At 35.2% G+C, this 22,845-nt stretch overlaps 1 protein-coding gene across 1 annotated transcript in view; it reads left to right on the top strand.

The window, feature by feature from the left end:
• Positions 1–22,845, top strand: part of CERKL (ceramide kinase-like) — a 34,909-nt gene that overhangs the window by 3,407 nt on the left and 8,657 nt on the right. The window contains exons 3-5 of the mRNA XM_009885626.1: positions 5,936–6,067; positions 12,187–12,250; positions 16,845–16,987. Coding sequence (XP_009883928.1) covers positions 5,936–6,067; positions 12,187–12,250; positions 16,845–16,987 — 339 coding nt within the window. The remainder of the gene's footprint in view (positions 1–5,935; positions 6,068–12,186; positions 12,251–16,844; positions 16,988–22,845) is intronic.

Here is a 22,845-nt window from a genome sequence, read left to right as displayed (position 1 = left end):
GCCACAGCTTGTTTTCATGATGGTGCTTGTGACATCTATGTTAATGAACTCATATTGGCTTTTTAATGGTTTTCTTATGAACTGCAGGATAAAGTTAAAATTTAATCCTTCTAAAATAGTCAAAATTTAAGTGTACATATTTTTTTTTTTTTTCCTTAATCTTTCTGATCACAAAGTAAATTTTCATTAACTGCTGCATTATTGATTTGAAGGTTTTTTTATTACTTCTAGGCTGGAGCAAATTAAAAGCAGGTGACTTGCCAAAGTAGAGTGTATATATGTTTGGGTACGGCTATTGGTAAACATGTACTTTCATTTGTCAGAATCGCTAAATATGATGAAAAGGTGTTGCTCCTTTGAAAAGAAATGCAATTTCTATTTGTTTACTTTACTCTGACAGGTTTTAAGATTTTTATGCATATATAGTAATTTAAGGAACAACAATAGCAAGTTTATCAGTGATGACATGAGCTAGAGTTTTATCTGGAGATACGTTCTAGTGAAGATTTCCTTTTTTTCTGAAAAACCATGTACAGTTTCCCTTTTACTGTGCGTTTTGTGTCTGACACGAATGTTTCTTGCATGGTTTTTCATTTTTTCCTGTTCATCCTTACTGTCTTCATAGTGAGTATCCTTTGTTGCTTTGGATTTGTGTTCAGAGTACTTCAATTTAAAGTTTAACTAGGCTATAATTTTTTATGAAGCCTGTCATCATATAAGTGAGCACGCAGATATAATATAGTTGTTTAGAGTTTAGGTACTGTGGCTGCTATTAATGTCTTTTCGTGTGTGTGTGTCACAGGGTAACAAAACACATGTACTACCATCTTCCCACTTTTAAATAAGTTCTTATTTTCTGCGTAATGTTGCTGCTGTTCATATGCATGCCAGCTAGATATGAAGAACTTGCTCAATGATATGGTGTTCAGGAAAATTGATCTTTTGTATATTGCATATTTGTTAAACTGATGTAAAAGAACCACTGCCGCCTTAAAGTGTGTGCCTCTGGAGCCGTGGTTCTGGACTGGCTCCTGGAAAGCCCCAAATGGCAGTTTAGACAGATTGTAGTATGCTGCAGATCTCACGTCAGACCTATTGTACACCTGACTCTCAGTGATTTTGATTTATACATTCGCATCCTTTTGTATTGGACTTATGGGCATGTACAGCGGACATACTGTATCAGTGGAATTCACAGTTTAACTTAAAATCCTCTGTGTATGCAAATGCCCAGTGTTGCTTAAAGGGTTTGTAGCCCAGAAATGAGAGAAAATGCATAATTATCAAAGAGAAAATGCATAATTATCAATGCTTATCCTTTTATTTATTTTTTTAGCAAGATAAGACATTTTTAATAAAAGTTGATTTGAAAAAGTTTTACTTAAAAACTCTGTAAACTATCAGAAGACAGTAAATACGGTTAAGAATAAATGAAAAAGTAGCAAAAAAAATGCATGAAGTGTATTTTATTTTTACCTACTACTCTAGCATCTCTCACAGTGGGATTTGATATGAATGTCTGAAACTTCATGCATGAAGTTTTAATTAAACCATTAATGTTAAACATTAACTTCGGTTAGTTAATATTAACAGTGGTGTCTCCATAGTTACATTAGCAAATCTGTCTCATATTATTATTTTTCCTCGTGTATAATATTCTTACTGTTGTACAGAGTATTTATAAATGTATGCAATAATGACATGATTCCAGGCTCTTAACTTTTGTAACATAAACCCATTTTCATAAAGCTAAGAACTGAAAGCAGCACAGATGTATGTCTGAGTATAGCGTCTCTGCTGCCCTATGAGCCTTTGTTTTCAGAACACCCTGATTGACCCACCACCCTTCATGGTTCACTGATTCACTTGATAGATCAAGTTTAAACTAGTGCATATTAGCACATTTGTTAGTACTAGAGGAACAGTTGGCCTTCCTGCTTTAGGCTGCTGCTTCGTTTCAAATGGAGCAGCCATGGCAAACAATAACAGAATACCAGTTAGAACACCAAAAGGCTGACAGACTGACATCAGTTGCAGGCTGTAGTAAATGAGATTGATTCATTCATATAGATGTCGTTTAAAGAAAATTAAAGGATTACTATTATTTAAAAAAGACTTTTAAAAAAGTTTCACTGTACAGTTGGGTGAAAGTGTAATTTTTGACATTGGATGTTCTTTCATTTAACTCAGTTGTTTGGTGTGTTATAACATGTCCGGTTAATGATAATAATGATAAATAATAATTTTTGTCATGATCATCCTTTCATGTCAGTTGGCAATCATTTGACACAAACAAAACCACATCAGTAGCGTACCATATCTCTGCTCAAATGCATTGTTTGTGGTGCCGATTTCTATAAATAAAATAGTTTACCTCTCTAAAAAAGTAAATTGATATTCAAGTAGTCATAAAGGGAATATTCTAATACTTTTATCTTGTGAATTTATTTGGTTCTTGAAAAATCTTGCTGGGATTTATGTATTAACTCTGATCTACTTTTCAATAATGACCTAATATATATGATCATAAATACAGTTCCTGGTTTAGAATAATTTAATGAATGAATTTTTGGTTACAAAAAAAACCCCCAAAAAACCACCAAAAAACACCAAACCAAAAATTCAACTGTTTGCTTAAAAACCTAGGTGGTTTCTTTTTGGGTTTTTTTTTTGCACATAAATTGAAAAGTCTGCATTCTTTTGCCTGCTTATGCTTTCTTTTAAAACTTAATATTGCCACCTGGGGCTTAAATATTTACACTTAAAACTCAAAGAACATGTAAGTGAGATACCACTGTTTGCTTTTTTCCCTTCAGTTTTCTCCTAATGGTGGTTTAGCAGTATTGTAACTCGCACTGTCTGGGTAACAGAATTTATGATGCTTCATCACCTTTCTCTACTTATACAAGTTCTCTACTTTCCTATTCTTTCCCTCTGCTTCATGCATTATATCTTTATATATATGTATATTAAGCTTAATCAAAGACTCTGTAGTTAGTTTTTGCAGTTTTGTGGCTCTGGGTGTTGGTGGGGGTTGAGCATTTAGGGCCAACTGATCACACGTAGATCTCTTATAGAGAAGATAAGAAATATTACAGTGTATTTATCTATGTGGCTAAATAATTATTTTTTTTAAACCACGGGTCCTTATTCTTCTAGTTTTCAATTGAATTTCTGTTGACACTTTAGGCAAAATAATTAAGTCACAGAAATTATTTTTTTGGTCTTAATATTTTTAGGATTTCTAAAAGACTGCAACAATACCAGATAGCAGATTTCCATTAAGTGTCTTGTTTAACAAATATTATAATGTCTTTATGATGATGATTTATGTGTTTTAGTAGTCTGTGGGAACTTTTGTGTAGTCTTCCATGTTTCTGTGGTAATTCCTACGATTGGAAATTACCCTACAGTACATATCTGCAGTGCTTGTTTCGGCTTCCAGAGAATCAAGAATAATTTAGATTGGAATGTACCTCTGGAAATTATCTATTCCAGCTTCCTGCTCAGAACAGGTGAGCTTCTAAACAAGATCAGGTTGCTAAGAGCCATATCCAGATAAATTTTGGAAATCTCTACGGATGGCCATTCCACAGCCTTTCTGGGCAATGTGATCCGTGGCTTAACCGCCCTCAATGTGAAGAGTTTTTTTTCTTTATTTCAGATTGGAATATTCCTTGCTACAACTTATGTCAGTTGCCTTTTTGTCCTTGCCACCTGTAAGAAGTCTGGCTTGGTGGTCTTTGTTGCTTCCACAGTAGATACTTGAGGACATCATTTTTGTAGATTATCTTCGTAAAGCTATCCGAAGCCAGCTACCTCTGCCTCTTGTATGTGGCCTGTTTCAGCCCCGTGTTGTCACAGTCCTCTGTTGGACTCACTCCACTTTATCAGCCTTGTGCTGGAGCCCTAAATTTGGATGCGGTTTTTGAGAGGCAGGCTCAAAAGATGTTGAATCCAAGGGCATAGTGATATCCTTTGAACTGCTGATTGTCCTCTTGTTAGTGCAACCCAGTAAACACTTGGCCTTCATGGCGTCAGTGGCACAGTTTACTCCTGTTCCAGCTCCCTGTCCATCAGGAACTTCATTTCTCTCTAAAGAGGTGCTGCATAATTGGTCAATCCCCAGCTTGCACTGTTAGGGTTTTGCCGGGCTGTGTGCTGGACTTTGTGTTTGTCCTCATTGAACATCTTGAGGTTTTTGTCAAACTTTTCTTGTAGCTAATCAAGGTCCTTGTGAATGCCCTGCCCTCCAGCACATCTCCTGGCCTCACCAAGTTCCCTATTTGCTTTTCATCTCCTTTTTAAAGGAGATGCTTTTAAATATAGGTACAAAGGCTTATTGCTGAAGACATTCAGGATTCATCAGGCATTAAGGATTCATCAGGATTAATTTGCCATGCAATGACATGGCACTGTGCGTAACATTTTGCCATAACTATAATTAGTAATCTTGTTTTTTATGTGTGCTTTCAGGTTATAGCAGCAATTTCCTTCAGTATCTAAGAAATCTTTTCAGATTTACTAACACAAACTGGATGAAGTACTAGTTTTCATTTACAGATTCTCTGATGTGTTTAAATAAGTGAAAAAATAATCTATGGGATTTTTATAATTGTTATGGTTTGATCTTAAGGAGTACTTTCCCTTTTGATGCTGAAATAGTAATTAGCTATCATTTCTCTGAGGAATTGTTCCTGTTCAGGTGTTGAGGTAGAGTAGGTGGGAAGAGCTTCAGAAAGTCTCAGCTGACACTCTGAAGGTACATGCGGCTGTAAAAATTGAAGTAGCACTCTACATGGGGCAGGAAAACAGGCTTTCACTCTTGATTCCTTTTGGAGTTGTGGCCTACTACTGATTTTGTTCTTGAACGTTGAAAGCAGTGTACTTGCCAGATACTCTAGCTTTCATTTGGCTAAGAAAATGATAGTGTAACCTGATATTAAAAGAAAATTTAGGATTTCTAAATGTATTAATTGAATACAAAATTGTTCAAATCATATATTTTAAAAAAACTACCAAAGAAACAGCAGTATTGCATGCCACCAGTTGCTTTTTGTAACAAACCAACCTCACTGAATCATGGCAATTGTAGGAATTCTAGAAAAGAGAACTTGAAAAGTAATGTTATTGTTTTAGCATGAATTATTTATTATGCAACAAAATGCCATATCCCAAATAATAAAATTACTTAATGGGATCAATGTGCAAGACAGGGTACTGTTTGCATAGCAGTATTTCTCAGTGTTGTTTGTTCAGAGTTTTGTTACTTTGAAGACTTAAATGTAACTTTTTTAAAAAATAAAATGAACAGTAATTCTCAGATTTCTGAATGATATTACCAGGTTTTCTATTTCTTTGTATTTCTTCGGACTGCTTTCAAGGTGGGGGAATTTCCTTTGTACTATTTGATTTGCAGTCTCAGAAAACAAAAGTATTGGATTGTAGTATCAGTTTTGTTTGGGTGTTATTGTCATATGTCTGCTGGGAGTGTTTCATATTAAATTTCAAAAAGGATATGTTTTGATGTTTGGTTTAGTTTTGGTTTTGGTTTTTTTTTTTTGTTGCCCAATCTTTAGAACTTCTCCATGTTCACCCTGCTCCTGTATCAGGCTTTAACTAGGTTATGACACATGCTACTTTTTTTTTTTTCCTGGTTCCTACAATGTTTTGTTTAGTGTGTGATTCGTTTCTACTGTTTATTAGCTGTACAGAGAAAAGTAATCATTACTGTAATTAAATAGTGTAAATAAATTAAATACTGTAAATAAATAGTGCACATCCAAGAAGAAATTGAGACTTTTTTTAGACTATGATTTACTTATCCTGTTAAAATACTGTAATGGTTGTAATATTTAAAATTTTATTAAAATCATTTAAGCTGTAAAGATAGCTGGGCTGTGTGTGATCTTAAATGTTTTATGTTTTCTTTTAGGCTTTCAAAATAGACCAAAATCCTTAAAAGTCTTTGTTAATCCAAGCAGCCACAAAAGAGAAGCCACTCATGTTTATTATGAACAAGTTGCACCTCTTTTTAAGCTTGCTGACATCAAAACTGATGTCACAGGTAAGTTGCCTCAAAAGCATAGTTTAATCCTTTGTGAAACTGGCACTTAAGCATGCAAGACAACTTGAATTTACTGCTAATCCTTATTGGCTTTGCCTGCAAGTAGTGCCTTTGGAACGGTAGTTGATACAATACAATATATTTTTATTTTGTCAAAAAATGTTTTGGTAATTCTGTTATTCATAGAATATTTTTCCCCTACAGCTATCAATAGTAGTAATATATTTTTTTGTATTTTTTCAAGCAAGCATTCTATAAAAAGAAATTTTTATAATGTCTTATATAAACAGCATTTAATGTCTGACACTCTTGTATATGCTCCCTGAGAGTTGTTCCTGCATTCTGACAAACGCATGTCCTTAAATATGACTTCTTTTCTGAGAACATCTATTGGCCTGACATCATAAGAGGGGCTTATCCGAAGGACACATTATTTCTGGATTCTGACTCAGTTTCAGGGCTGACCTGGAAGCCTAAGTGATTAAATTCTGTGATGACAAGGGCAGTTCTCACAAGGCACATGGGCATGACTTGGTGTCTGGAGAACGTGAAGGTACAACTTTAATGTTGTAGTGATGCTGCCTTCTGCTTAACAGTGGTTTCCTGATTGCAGGTTTGGGTTTAAGGCCCCAGTTTCTGCCAGCGTTCCGCTTTATTTCCTGAGTTTTCCCTTTGGCTGTTTCATTTGATTGACTTCTTATAAGAAATTGAACAGTACATTCTCTTAAAGCAGTAAAATATTAATGATCTGGTCGTTACTTCTGCCCTCTTCTGTGATGAGACCAAAACTTAATGCTGCATCAAACTTGGTCCCAAAACCCACCCAAGTTTGCAGAGAAATTGTATTACTATTTCCCATTCCAAATAATTTTTTATCCATAGTATTACAATTCCCTTTAATACACTGCTGATTCTTGATTGTGCGTTTCGTATCCACATGATGTGTAAACTCTGGTGCAAGATATTTTAACACCTGTGGCTTTTGTGATTGGCTTGCAAAAAAATCAGTTCCAGCTTAAGCAAATTATTAGACAGAGGGCTCATCCTACAGTCGTCTAACTTCTTGTGAAGTCATGAGTAGTTCAAGTTGTAGGACAAAAATCATTCTGAGCAAATCTAATTTAGGCATGAGGATATAATAATACACTAAGTGTTTGTATATGACATTTATCTTGCTAATTTTATTACCTGTATCTATGTATTTTTAAATTACTTAGCCCACAATTTAAAGTAAAATTGATTGAAGATTAAAGATGCATGAGAATAAGTGTGAAAAAGTTTGTCTGTGTTAGAGTTCTGTGATGATAATTTCTTAACTTCCCTTTGTTAATAAGGGAATACCAGCAGCTTCATATAAGTTTTGATTCTCACCGATATATTTTCACCTGCAAGGCACAGATGATAGTGTAAACAGATTGGTGATAATGCTGTCGCAGAAACTGAATTTAGCCTTGGTTGGTCACAATTTTTTAAAAGAAGGGGTTTTTTGTCATGCAAACCTTAGTTATATTGACTATGTCGTATTGTTAAATCAGTTATTACTTTACCTTAAGCAAGTATTTAAAGAAAATTACCTTTTTAGAATTTTATTCCTTACTACTGGTTAGTGTTCCTTTTATCTTTACTGTGAACATAGTCTTGTTTTTTAGACTGTGTTAAAGGCAGCATTATCATTAACCTGTGTAAGATTACATTTTTAGCTATGTAATGTCACCTGGAATCCTAAACTAATAAGCATATCTGTGTCAATAGTTTTTTTAGATTAATTAATAGAATGTAATATAAGCTATGAATATAATTTGCAGTGGTTTTAAAAACATTTTTCGTAATTGAATAAAAACAGTTTATAGTGTACTTTTTTATTATTTTTCTTTTAAATTTTGAAAATAAACTTCTTGTTATAGCCAGATAAATGTTTAATGGCTTATTCTTAAAATAAGGTTATTTTGACAATGTCCAAATACTATTGTGCTTATTAGCTGCCTAACACTCCTCCTACAGGCAAAATGAGAAAACTACATTACAGTTTTAAATACTAGTAGAGAAACAAATAATTAAGAACTATGTATTTAAAAAAATAAGGGAGGGGGTGTGTGTGGAGGGTGCTGAGTGAAAGTCCTGTCTACTGGTACCATCTTCTAATAAAAATAAGTGCCTTATTTCATGTAAATTGAACAGGTTTTTTTCCTTCCATAATTGTTTTGGATTTTGTGCGTTGGAGTTTGCATCTTGCTGTTACAGGTTTTTTGAAACATGACCAATATTTACATACATAGTGGTGTGCAAAGGTGTATTAGGTAGTGAAAGTTGAAGGCTTTTGTACAATTTTTACACTGAAAATAGTTTACTTTTAGTCTTTTCACATACACGTATTTATAGCTTAATGTTCATTGAATACAAAGATCTTATAGCAATCTTGAACCTCTGAAGTGACTTCCAGTGCATACACAATACAATACAATACTTGCAGGTTACTTAAAAAAAAACACCCAACAAAACCAAAACAAAACAAAAAACAAGCAAAAAAACCCCAACAAAACCCACACCAAAAAACCCAACAAACTGTGACAGTGGAAGGCTGAAAGACAGAGCTCTCTTCATCCAGTCTCGTATTTTGGTAGCTGTCTATTGCTTCCTACCTGATGATGCTTGCCAGATCTTATTCTTCATTGTAACTCCTGTTGGAATAAACTTTTTATTTATTTAGAAGTTTGGAGCGGAGGTATTCTCTCCTGGTCAAGGATATACAGCAGTCAAAAGGCATGTATGTAGATAAGTGGGTTCTGAAATAGCATTTACTTTCTCCAGTTATCTCTAAATTTGGTAGGGTTTTCTGGTTTTTGCCAAACTACTTTGTGCGCTACAGTTGTATTCATTTTAGTGAAATTAACCACAAGTCTTTAAGAAGTGAATTGTGTTTTGCCGTAATTGGTGTTTGGTTTTGGTTTTTTTTTTTTTTGTTACATGGAATAAACAAATCTCTGAAGTGTTTAGTGCAGTAGAAAGTGGGAATTAGCAAATTTAAACTGAAACAGTACTTTAACTGTAGCTAAGGCTAAGCAATACTTTAAAATTGGTCTTTATACAGTCTTTTAAGAGTTTGGCAAGCTTGAGTGTTGCAGCTGGGATGCGGCTGTTAGGAAAAGAACAGTGACTCTTCTAAAAATCCAGTTCAACAAAAGCTCGCTCCACCTTTGGGGGTACCTACAAGTACTGGCAAATAGTGATATATGGAGGTATATCCTAGAAATGTATTATTATCTTACAAAATCTTACGCATACTAAAGAAAAGTAAATAACGGTAACCCCAACAGACTTCTAGTTTGTCTTACTTCTGTTCCTAATTTTGACTCTTCTGCTTCTATTTATGCAGAATTACAAGCTGGATGTTTAGGCAAAAACAGCATTCCCCACATCCCCATTTTTAGGGCAGAATCACAAAGGAAAAAAGAGCGATTGAGAACTGGGCAAATAACGTTGTTTTAAACTTCCTATACAGTAAATAACATATTTTTTTTTAAATCCATTGTCAACATCAGTTAATCTGTTGTTATCATTAGCAGTTTCAATCCTATTGACATAAGTCTGTGACATGAGAGCCAGTATTTATATATGTCATATGGAAGTGTCCCACGTTTTGAAGTGTTGAACTAATTATATGTTGCTTTTTCTATATGTAGGGGCTGAACCCTTAGTTTCTTGTTGACTATGTGAGATAGGGTGTTACGATGTTTTGGAGTGTGTGTGACTTTGTTCAAATGAGGTACACTGTCAGTGCCCTTCTTTCAGAATGCTATTGCTTGAAACTTCATGCATACTGGAATTTACAAGTTGGGAACAAAATGTTCTTGAAAAAGGAAAACTTTTTCAATTATGCGTTAGAAATGGTTGAAAACAGCATTAAATAATATTTTTGTGATAATATTTTTGCCAAATATGTAATCTGAATCCTTATCAAATGGTGAAAGAAGCTCTTTCCTCGTCTTACCAAAATTTATTGTGTGGGTTTTTTTGCTTTTGTGTTTGGTTTTGCCTTTTTTCCCCTGAATTGGAACAGAACCAAATATTCAAACATCTAGCTTTTTTCTGCCTATCAGACTGACTTTTCTGTGTCCCTCTGGAGGTTGTCAGGCCTGCAGAAAACTTTTTAGACATGATCTTCTTATGTCTGTGTTGGATTTTTTCAATTGTTTTCTACTTGGTTGATTTTCTATCTGTTCTCATTAAGTTTTTCCTGGAAACTTCATTTTTTCATTACCTTTTTGTTACAGTGTTTCAAAACAGATGCTGTGTACCTCTGTCATTCTCTCATCAAATTTTAAATTTCTTGGAACTATGCCCAGTGTTAAGCCTTGCAGTAGTCCTCCTATCATTTCCAAATTTAAGCCATTAGATGCCAAGAGGATGGAGTCCCCATCAATCTGACTAACGCTGGTCATTTTTACTACTTTTATTGATTTCTCTGTAGACATGAGCCCTCTTTCTTTTCATGTCCTTGTTCTTTGAGTGAATTCATTTTGTAATAGTAAATGTAACTTACATACATTACCTTAGGAAACCACTGAGCATGTTTTCCTTTACAAAATAAAATCTTATTTATTGTACCATTTTAATTAGACTGTACTCATAACTTTCTAAATGTCATCATGTTAATTTAAAAAGGCATGTAGCCTGGTAACCAACTGTGTTTTTTCAGGGGAAGAGTTTCTTTCACAGTTAAGCAACGGTAAGATATTTGAACCTTTCTGCATTTTTGCTTGATGCACAGTTTTATTGGTCACTTTTTTCACAATCTACAGATAACGACAAAAGGATAGTTTCCATCAGTAAAAGGAAACCTGAGTACAATATCTTAAATATTGTGCTCTGATCTTCCAGAAGAGGTCCTGCATGAAAGTAAATTCTGTAAATAATTTCTGAAAGCCGTTATAGTGATAGATATTTCTGCAGTGAAATGATAATTCTCTGCCTTTGATATAATCAAAATAACTCTAGTTTTTAATTAAGAATTTCCAAAACACCAAGCACTAGAACTTTGCTAGTACTGCTTTGGAGATTTTGAAGTTGTATGCTGATATACAATTGTTTAGCGTGAAGTGTAAAAATTTTATCACTCTTACTTTGTTTTTTGATAAAGTTATATATACACACATTTGTATGTGTGTGCATATACAGGAAGAGAGAGAGGTGTTCTCAATTCTTGGAAGCAGCACTTGAATAGTCTGTAGAAATACGGTTATAACAGGTACAGATACGGCATGATTGTTTTAGACACCAAGACTAATAATTTTAACAGTGTTTAGAAACACTGGAGAAAAGCCTTGAACTATGCTAGCACCAGGGACAGACAAGCATGAAAGATTAATGTAATTTTGCATATAATGATGCACATTCTTACACAAAAAATCCATCTGCAAGTGTCATGTCAGTCAGCAAAAATCTTTGATGGGTGGCTGCAGCTGGGCTGTCTCTTCTGGCAAAGCTGGCCTAGAAAATGCTAAATGTAGTTACGATGCTTCGTGCCATCTGTAGTATGCCAGTTTATCCTGTCTTCACTGGCATTTACAGTACTATATAGGGTATCAGCAAACACAGAGACATCAATGTAGAGTGACAGATTCATTTCCTCCAGAGGCTATGAACTCTGGTGTATACTTGTGCCACCTTTCTCTGTGTGTTATATTCTGTTGTCACTGGTATTTGGCTTCATTTCATACTTCTGTGTTTAACTCCTCATATTTTTTGATTTAGCAATTTGCATATCCTAACACAAAGGCAATTAAATTTGATTGATACTGAAATAATTCAGTCTTAACTGAGGATATGCTTACATTTTCCTGAAGTTTACCAACTGTGTCAATGCTAAAACTTGCATTTTGATGCAACAAACATATTCGCTAATTCTCTGAATTTAAATGCACTAAAGAGCCATGTGTCTGATGGCCGGTGAGTTTTCATGTAACCGTAAAACATGCCTTCTCATACTTTTAATGCATTTAACAATTAAAAAAAAAATATGAACTGAATTACTCTGTTCCTTAGGTTTGAAGGGCAAAAAATTAAAAAAACCTCTTAAATTATCTAATCTTCTGATAATTAAATAATGTTATTTTCCACAGTAACTGAATATGAAGGACATGCTCTCTCAGTTCTTAAAGAATGTGAACTCCAGGCATTTGATGGGTAAGTTGGTTAGTGACAATTAATGTTAGTAAACCTCATTGCACTAGTTTTTATTTGTATCCCATCCAAAACTATGCTAGTTGGTATTTCATGAGTTACTCTGCTTCACATGTATATTAAGCCTTAGAAAATCAGTTCTCATTAGACACTTTGTTTTTTGTTATTTACTGACAATAGTTATGTGGTTTAGATTCCTAAAGAGTGGTAAACAAACATAAAGCTTTCCTAAACATGCTTCATGAAAGCCTCAGCCTCTGTATTTGCAAGACAGGCGCAAGTGCCTTGTATTTCTCTCTTATCCATTCAAATGGTTCGTCAGAAGAACATCTTATATAAAAATAACTTGAATGATTTTTCCATTTAAAAAAGACCCCAGCATTCAAACTTAGTTGAAGTCAAGAGTGAAAATGCTTGTTCAATCATTTTTAAAGACCTAGCTATGTGGATTAATCCTGCAATCTTTGGTACTCTTACTTTAATCATTCAATAATACATAAGAATAGTTTTGCATACTGTGGAAGTCTTAGAGCATTCTTACAATTCATATTGGAATATGCAGTGAGCCATACAAGAAAGTTTAGTGTTTTATAGTTTTAATAAATTTCTATTGGTTCTAGAAACTCACAGAGTAAGGGGAGAAAATATATCTGAAAATGTATGTATGTATTCCAGATTCTGAGGATAATTTCTTTCCAGTTAAGACATGCCTTTTGGGGTGCTAGCTGGGGAACCAGTTTGTCCTGGGAAGCACGTATGAAGACAGAGAAGAAAAAGCCTGGGTTGTATCTTCTTGCACAAACCCCTTCTACTCTGAGTCACATTTGAGTTGTTTCATCTTTGATCTTTGGGTAGAGTCACTGGAGTACTTCCCCTGTAAGACTTCTCTCCAGCAGCGAGAACTAAGGGCAAATAGGAACAGAAGAAGCTGGAAGAAAGTAACCCTTAAGTTGATATGATGCTAGGAGTTCTGAGGTGAAAAGAACCCTATCCTTTTTAAGTTAGCTGTTTAAGTGTTGGGTTGGGGTTTTTTTTTCTCATGTGGAAATTAGCTTTGTTTTATCAGAGGTTATAAGCAAAAATGAAATTTCTGAAGTCTTTGAAAAATTAGTTTTATAACTTCTCAACTAGCCTGGCCTCCATCTTTGTACTCATTCAATAAAGCACAGTACAGAAAAACATCCTATTAAATAGTGAACTTGGGATGATTTTTGATATAAGATCATAGGGAAGATGAGTTGCAAGGGTAACTCTTTACACTGAGGTACATAGATACCTTAATGCTATTTTCAAGTAAAATCTACAGAGAATGGTAGGATGAGGTCAGCATTCGTATCATGCTAAAGGACTAATACTTTGAAAAAGCAAGCTACAAAACATCACTAGTCTTTCTCTTCTCCATTATCTTTAGAGTTGTGCTTAAGAACAGGAAAAGAATATTTGAAATTGGTATTTTCTTTTTTCAAATTGTTTAAAGGTTTATGGTATACTTTTGATTATGTTCCTATGAAGTCCTTTGACTTCCTCATTGTTGTCTAGCCTAAGAAATTTTGCCATAGATAGAAATATCTTGTAGGCCTCCAAAACCACCTTAGTGTTTCCCAAATAAAATTTTAATTGCAATATTGGTTTATTGAAAATTAAACCCGAAAATGCGTGGGATCTGGTTTGAATTGAAAATTAACTCCACAACAGTGAAATTGTCCTACTGATGAAAAATCATGCTTTTAGCAATTCTAGCTGCCACCTGACAATAGTGGTCTTTTCACTATTTCCATTAAATCTTGAGAATTTTTAATTGTGTATTGAGCAGCATTGCTTGTGATTTGGCAGGCTTCAGTTCTTTACTGTTCTGCCCTGGCTTTCTGTCCAGTTTTGTTCCAGTTAGTTACCGTATCTGTCACTTAGTTCATAGAACCATAGAATGGTTAAGGTTGGAGAGGACCTTGAAGATCATTGAGTTCCAACCCCCCTGCCATGGGCAGGGACACCTCCTACTAGACCAGGTTGCCCAAGGCCACGTCCAGCCTGGCCTTGAACACCTCCAGGGATGGGGCCTCAACAACCTCTCTGGGCAACCTGTTCCAGTGTCTTACCACCCTTAAGGTGAAAAACTTCTTCCTAATGTTTAATCTAAACCTGCCCTCTTCCAGTTTATAGCCGTTCCCCCTTGTCCAATCGCTATATGCCCTAGTAAAAAGTCCTTCCCCAGCTCTCCTGTAGGCCCCCTTTAGGTACTGGAAGGCAGCAATAAGATCTCCCCAGAGCCTTCTCTTCTCCAGGCTGAACAGCCCCAGCTCTCTCAGCCTCTCCTCATAGGAGAGGTGCTCCAGCCCTCGGATCATCCTCGTGGCTCTCCTCTGGACACGCTCCAGCAGGTCCATGTCCTTCTTATGTTGGGGACTCCAGAGCTGGATGCAGTACTCCAGGTGGGGTCTCACGAGTTCCGTGTTCAGAAAATACACTAGCACTTCTGTACCTCCTTTAAGATGCAGAAGGCACTGTATGTGGTGGTAAAAGGTAAGGTAGGTTTTGTGCTATGGTCCCTTACATGTTTAACAGCATATGAAGTAAATTGAAGCTTACGATTTGCGGTAGTAAATTGGAAGTTTGTATCTCAGTGCTTCCTGTAAGCAATACTGCTATGTTGTAATTCTTTGTCAAAGCTGTTTATTTCTATATGTAATTTTTGTTCTCTGATTTCTCCAGTTCCCACTCTGTTTTGCAAGATCATAGGCATATGTCATGTATTTCATATATTCCACCTTTTTTGCTATCTGGTTTTTTTGGTTGGTTTTTTTTTTTTTTTACCAACACTGGAAATTTAGGTACTTTGCCAACTTGGCAGTGTGCTTTTTTCCCCTACCTTGGGGCCAAGCCTTGCTGACAACTGGAGAGAGTGCATTTTCTTGTTTGTACAGTGACAGAAATACACAATATACATGCATGTATTTCTTCCCTAATCAGGAGCCTCAGGTATTATAGTTATTTTTTAGAGTAGCCTGGGTCAGTCAGACTTTAGTGAAGAGTTGATTAAGAAACTTGTGTCTGATGGTTAGACAGATGTTTCTTCCTCTGAGAAACCTTCTTCAAGACCTTAGTCAAATCTGTTTGCTTAAGACTTTCTACTCCTTATGTGTAGTAGGTTCTCACTGATTAGCTTTGGACTCCCTGGTCCCTGATGGCATCTCTTTTTCCAGCCAAAAAAGGCTTGATTTAATAAAAATTAAAGTTAGCAACATTTTTATGTTTTTCCTTGGAATCTTCATCTCTCTCAAATAACAACAAACACAGTCCCCCAAAATGAGAAGAAAATGTATCTGTATTGAAATGTTTTAATAGCCAGAAGACAATCCACATAAGTCCTTCCAAGTGTACAATTTATCAGACTACAAAGACTAACTGATTTTGCTGCTCTGTTTTACTCCTCAGCTTAAAAGCTTCTGCCAATCTAAACCAAAAATTAGACAAAAGACAGGAGATAACTCCTCATTATGAGCAGGAAGAAAATGTGCTCCAAACTTGTGCTTTTTTTTTTTTTTTTTTTAATGTGGGCAGTGTTTAGATAAATACAGGAAATATTCCTAAAAATAGAGAAATTAAAAAATAGCTAGGAAATAATAATAGGAACTGAAGAAAAATGTTAAAGGAGCTGAGATAATTTAATTTAAATATTTAATAACATAATGAGTCTTTTCTTATAAAGAGCTTGCCAGTTTTATCTGGTTGAATTATTGGACATAGTTTCACAACTGCATTCATACAGATACATGAGAAAAAGATATTTTAAGTAAGTGCCTCCTAAAGTAAATCTGATATTTATATTGTAAATGCTTGGAGTGTACTACTACTGTTTTTATGATTAAAATGTGTTTACCTTAAAAACGTTTAACTTTCAAACCTTACTAATTTGGAGAATCAGTTTAATAGTTAGCTAAATAATGATAATTAAAAAAAAAAAAAAAACAGAAAAGAAAAAAAAAAGATGTTTGCTGTAACAGAGCTTTTACAGACAAATGCATTTCTCTCTATAACCACAGCAGGTGGGAGTTTAATTACATGCTCCAGAAGCAGTGATTAAGTACCTTCATGCAAAGGATTGCTGGCACTAGGGTTTTATACCTTGCTAAATCCCTCAACTGCTTGCATAGTGTGTGGAATTAGCTATTTTCAAGTATTTTTATTTTTTGTAGTATTTGGTGAGTTGTTATTATAAGGGCAATTAAAAAGCTTTGGAATACTTGTGTGGGTCAGCATCGAAAGATTTAAAGAACTTTTCCACTGAGGCACTTGAGCATGTGCTTAACTCTTCCCTCTGATCAGTTCACATGAATAACGTGATAAGGTAAGAAGTATTCTGTAAGTTGTTAGATGTATTTACTCCTACTCAGATAGAAGAAAGCAGAAATAAGGATGCTTATATCTGGTTAGTTAACATTCACTGATCTGACAGTGAAGCCCTAACTCGTTCTTAAAGAATAGTTTTTAGCTATTTGAAATATTGCTATATAGGGCGTGTGATAGCTGCCTTCCACTTGTTTGCTCAGCTATGGGAAGAGTTTGTTTTGAACTGTTTAGCATTTTTGTTTTGTAATAGGGTAGTTTGTGTTGGTGGAGACGGATCCGTCAGCGAAGTTGCTCATGGTCTACTACTTAAAGCCCAGATAGATGCTGGAAAAGACACAGACTATATACCAACACCTGTCAGAGCACCAGTGCCTCTTGGAGTCATACCAGCAGGTGAGACTAAAAGCTACTGTTACATTTGGTAGGTCATCTGTTTTAAGTCCTTCTGGCATTTTTTTACAGTTTTGGGTACTAAAGGTAGTTCTTGGTGCTAAAGCTTCATTTACTTAAGGGAGATATTAAATAAATGCCCTAAATTAGTGATTTAGATTGATTACAAATGACTAGATTTTAAATCATTATGATAATTTATAGTAATGGCACAGATGAGCTCTTTGCCTAAAGGAAGAAGCCCAGGAAGAAGAAAACTAAAATAATTTTCAGCTGATCTGTGCAAAGATTAAGTTTTGTCTTTATTTGCTGCTAGAAGTGACACCAAATGAAAACTTTGTTTTCTAGAATTTCCTTAATATAAGCCATGCTGTTTCACTTCTCTATCTAGTTTTCTTGGCAGGATTCTCAGTTGGATTCTTGCTTAGGGTCTATTTTTAAATGGTGTCCCAGGAATACATTTTGTGGATTATATATATATAAAAAAAAAATACTGTGCACGCAAAACTGCTTTCTCTTTCTATTACTTCTACAGACCTGAAAATGTACGCATCTCTCTGGAAAAAATCCTCTTGCTCCTTTATTAACTTGTACTCGCATCTTGTGGGCTTCTTTTTGTTTGTTTATTTTGTGGTGGGGGGTTGTCCCTTCTCCCACTTCTTGTATTTGCCCTTCTCGGAGTATAACTTGAGCCGGGCAGGGAGGCTTAACTAGAATTAGTACAGGCAGGGTTGATTCTGGACTGGTGTATGAATCACTTCTTTTTAAAAGAGGAGGCGTAGTTTTGCATGGACACTACCCTCTGGTGTGGATGTTGATGTGACTACTTGATGTAATTTCTCAGATGTTTTTAACTGGTAAGGAAAAAATTCCTGCAGCCAGGTTAACAGCAAATCATTGTTTTCAGTTTTCTACAGAAAAAGGAGCAAGTCGCTTCTGAACTGAGCGAGCAGCTTTTAAGTGCTCTGACTTGCTTTGCACTTATAAAAGCAGTTGCTTGTAAAAATGCAAGATCACACTAGCTTTTTTCAAGTTAAAAAGCTTGGAAATGTATTGGTAAAAGATACAGCAATCTCAAAGACATGAAGCAAATGAATTTTAGTACAGCAGTTGGACCATCACTTATCAGCTCACTTGCTGTGAACATCTTGATGATCTTGAGCCGGAATTTCTCCAGCACTTGACTCCAAGCTGTTTGGGCATGCTTAGGTCACCGTGCCTCATCATTAGTGCTTACTCTCTTCAGTTTAAGTCAAATATGTCATGATCAAGAAAGATTTGTAAACCCCAAAGAATCCTGTATGGCTTGTTACACAGAATGCCATAGACTGTTAAAAGAGGGTGAGGACAATTTATAGAATGATAGTGTGAAAAACTTCTTGATAGGTTCTTTAAAATAATCTATAGGTTATTTTATTTCCATGTTATTGATATTCCAAAAATTAGACAGTTAAGAAACAGATAATTATGATACTTGTGTACATGAAGAAGATGGAACTCAATGGTCAATTAATTCCGCCCGCCCCTCGAAATCCATTATACCAAGTTATTACGATTCTCCAGCCGAGTAAAAATAGAAACTCTGCTATGGGATAGCATTATTTGAGTGGCTTAAAATCTGGTTTTATCCTCTATTATAAGTAGTAAAGACAGCATTTTGAAGTTTCAGCCAACTTGGTGGGAAGGAGCAGCTCTGGAAACAGGTCAACTCCTGAAGAGAAAGGTCCGGAGGGGAGTGTGTTTATACTAAAATACTCTACTGAGCTGCCTTTTCTGGTCCAAATCAAATGGATGAGATGTGGGGAAGGCTGCAGTTGTACTGCTGGCCATTAGCAAGAGTGTTTGTTGCTATGGGAACTACTGCTAAGAAACTGTACTGAGGGGGAATGGGAGAAAGGGGAGGGGGAACTGGGAGGACATTAAAAAAAGCTATCCAGTTGTTACAGAACAAGAGACAATCTATATCTGATGACTGGGAACCTTTTGGTCCTAAATGGTTCATTTAAATAAATTCATGATTTCCAATTAATTCAGAAAATAAAATATTACTGAGGGCCTGTTAATTTCCGTGATATTTCAGGCAAAGAACCAAAATGTTGGTGCAGTTTTCATCAGAATTTTAGCTATGCTTGACTAGGAAGTCATTACATCACATTTATCTGTTTGGATGGGGGAGACATTAACAGCCTTATGAATATTCATGTTGTCTGGTTAATTAAGTTAATTGTACCGCAGAAGTGCTTGCACTTCCAAGGACAATTTTTTTTCTCTACAATTTCTGTTTGGTACCTTCATCAGTCATGCTTTACATGACCTGCAGATACTTTGTCCTTACTGTGACACTTTTTCACTTTTCATAGGAAGGAGGTTGTAGGAAGTTGTTTGTAATGTCAGGAAAATGGATTAATATTTTGAACAGAATTATATTTTTTTGAATAATAAAATCTTCTTTGTTTCTGTTTAAAAAAACCATTGGTGACAGAGATGCTGGAGTTGTATGGATGAAACCTTTTTACAGTAAATTGAGTAGTTGGAGGGAGATCTAAACATGTGACTGTTAGTAATCTGTGTGGGGTGCAAGCCCATACATGAGCATCAGAGAAGGTTATAAGTCTCTGAAGTAATACGATAGTGTTCAGGGGAACCATCTTGTTACTGGTAAATAATATTCCAAGCTTACACAGGGGGGAGAAAAAGGTTTAGATACTTGGGAAGATGAATAATAGCATTAAAACCACTATTGTTGAATCACCACTTAAATCATCAAAGCTTATATTCTAATTTTTTTTGTACGATAACTTTAATTGGTTTTGGTTCTGTTTATAAGCTTCTCTTTTTTTTCTTTTTTGTTTTTTTTTTTTTTTTTGGTGTGGCATCCTGCTTGTATAGGATCTGGGTAATGAGACATTATTCAGTCATTACTGGAACCAAAATGCTGTTAGGCATGTATTAAGAGTTTTTTAGAGAAGGTGATGTACTTGCTACTGCAAAACTGTGAATGTTCTAGCTCTTCAACTTGTCGAAGGGTGGATGCATTTCTTATGTTTTTGAACACAGGCAGAACTTTGTTTTCTCAGGAGTCATGAAAGGGTGGGATTTTGTCTTGTTTACTTCTGCAAATGTTAATGAGCTCCGCAGATTTAAGAGAAGGATGCAATTACTTGTGCCTATCCTGTTTAGTAAGAATAAGATTTAACTCTCATTAAAGTCTGTATGAAGATTGGTATTGACTTCAGCTGTGGTCATTTGTTATTGTGCTGCCATCTGTATTGATAAATTACTCTTACTAAAATGAGGAATCCCAGTTTTAAGACATACCAAGCCTGATCTTCAGAAGTATATTCCGCCTTGTGGTCTTCGGTGACAAAGAAAAATATTTTTTGCAGAATAGCAACTTCCCTGTTGTCAATTTACAGGAAATAGACACGATTTGAATGACTTGTAATGATCTGCTCTTTGTGTGATTTCCTTTGTTTTGGAGAGGTTCCCATAAAAGTTTATAAGAGTTGGAAAAATTTGATTGAAGGAAATATTTGAGTATTTTTGAGCTGCTACTTTAGCTAGCTTCACTGGCTAAGCAGAATTAGTTGAATCTAGAGGAAAGTCATAAGCCATTCAAACATGAAATTGTATTGGGCATATACCTGTATTATTCTGTGAAGAATTGCTTTTTAGGTCAAACCTATTTTTTTTTTGTACCTGAATTTTCCTTATAGAACTGTATTGTATGTCACTGAATTGAAAAAACTCACTATTCTGCCCCATCCCTGGAAGTGTTCAAGGCCAGGTTGGATGGGGCTTTGAGCAACCTGGTCTAGTGGAAGGCGTCCCTGCCCATGGCAGGGTGGGTGGAACTAGATGATCTTTAAGGTCTCTTCCAACCCAAACCATTCTATGATTTTGTATAGTAAATGGTGTCTAGAGCTACATTTTTGTCTTTTCTTTTTTATGCATATTGTACAGAAAGGAAAGTTCAAATTACTTTTTGTTGAGTTGTTGGAAATAAATTATTGGCTATAAATGATTGAAATTGTAATATTCTCAGTAAACTGGATTTCTGTTAGTGTATTTACAGAGACTTTCATTTCAGAGGAAAAAGGGAAGACTTGTATTTAGCTTTTGAAGTTGTCAGATTATTCTTCTTTCAAAGTAGTTCATCATCCCAATTTGCTGGGTTTATTTAAACATTATTTTTTTAAGGAAAAGAAGAAAGAAAGTAATAGTGTAGTTACCTATAAAATTTTGAGAAGTAGGTGAATGAAATTACTTTTTTAATTGTTCAAAGAATAAAACTGCACATAACCTGATTTCTTCCGTGTACCACTGGAGATGTAGACATCAAAGAATGTTTTGTATCTGTTACCTTAATAGATGTCCTTCACTTATTTCCCTCACTCACTTATTTCCCTCACTCACTTATTTCCCTCACTCACTTATTTCCCTCACTCACTTATTTCCCTCACTCACTTCCTTCACATAGTAGGAGCCCTGAGAGCCTTACTCAGAGCTCCTCTCTCTGACGTTATGAAGGCTTTCCATGAGGTTCTGAGTATTCTGAATTACTTTCAGAGACTAAGGTGCTCTAAGGACATAACAGGTGCTCTGTGAGATACTGAGATACAATTCCCAGTTATTTTACAAGTTCTTATTCAGAGAAATTATTGAAAAAAAAAAAAAAAAATGAAGCCTGTACTCCTGAATAAGAATGACAAGATGCCTTTAGAGCTTTGTAACTATGTATGTCAGTCTTTCCAAATTTAGTATTTTTTTTTTTCTACCACTAACGTGACATCAAAGATTGCGGAGTTTTGGGATGAGCATAATTTTTCAGTCTAGTATGTGATGCTTGTTTAATTATTGAGTGCCTCTTGTTTGAAATGTGATGGCCTTTCCCTTTCCTCTCTTCTCTCCCTCACTTTTGAAAGACAAGTCTAAATGCTTCCATAAAACTTCAGGCAAATTTAACATCCAGACTTGTCTATTGCTGCTGTAACATATTTAATAATTCAAGCAACAAGAAAATGATTTGAAAATTTAACTGAACTCATTCCTTTATGGGATGTTAGGTTCTAAATTGTTCTTTTGTAACTTTTGTTATTTTAATTAATCCGTTATTGAATTATTCATCCCTTAATCAGTTATATAAAGGAGCTCAATATTCTGCCTGCTTGGTGGCGGCAGGCCCTGGTTCTTTATTTTTGCAGAAGTGAATCCTGTGGCCCTGCTGCTTGGCTAAGAAAGACCAGAGATGTGATCAGTGAAAAAATCAACTTGAAATTCTGTTAAAACTCTACCCATTTAGGAAAGATGCAACCATTCCTTGTTCGGGATTTTTAAAATAAATTGCTGTTTAAGTCAGCTGACACACAGGTACACAATGTCCTATACATTAAAGCAGAAGGGCAAAGTTTATGTATATATCCATGTTTCTTACACAGGTAAAGTGACTTGACATATCAATCACCACCAAACATGGGTCTCCGGAACGGTGCTTCTTTCTTTGACAAACTGTTAGCTAGTTTTCCACTCTCTCTTCCAACTCCATGCTCACATTGCTAGTACTTGACTTTTTGATTTCTGTTTATCAGCTGATTTACTACTCATTCCCTTGTTACAAAATAAATTAATCTCTTCTATCTGGTGGCTAGTAGTGCAACTGGTCTGCCGATGTCCAGGCAATGACAAAGACAAGTTAGATGTGTCCATTTTAATGCACATTTTAATTGTCAATGCCGGCTGACAATTTGTCAGACACGTGGCAAATTCTATGTTCTCTGTTTTTCATTCATTAATGTGTTCTTATATGTAAAGCTGTTATGCAATAATTAATTTTATTCACTATTGCTTCTAAGAATGTAAAA

The sequence above is a fragment of the Charadrius vociferus genome, unplaced genomic scaffold (genome assembly GCF_000708025.1).
Source record: "Charadrius vociferus isolate BGI_N301 unplaced genomic scaffold, ASM70802v2 scaffold315, whole genome shotgun sequence".
Lineage (NCBI taxonomy): Eukaryota > Metazoa > Chordata > Aves > Charadriiformes > Charadriidae > Charadrius > Charadrius vociferus.
Note: the sequence above shows the minus strand (reverse complement) of the source record. Positions and strands in the feature narration are given on the sequence as shown.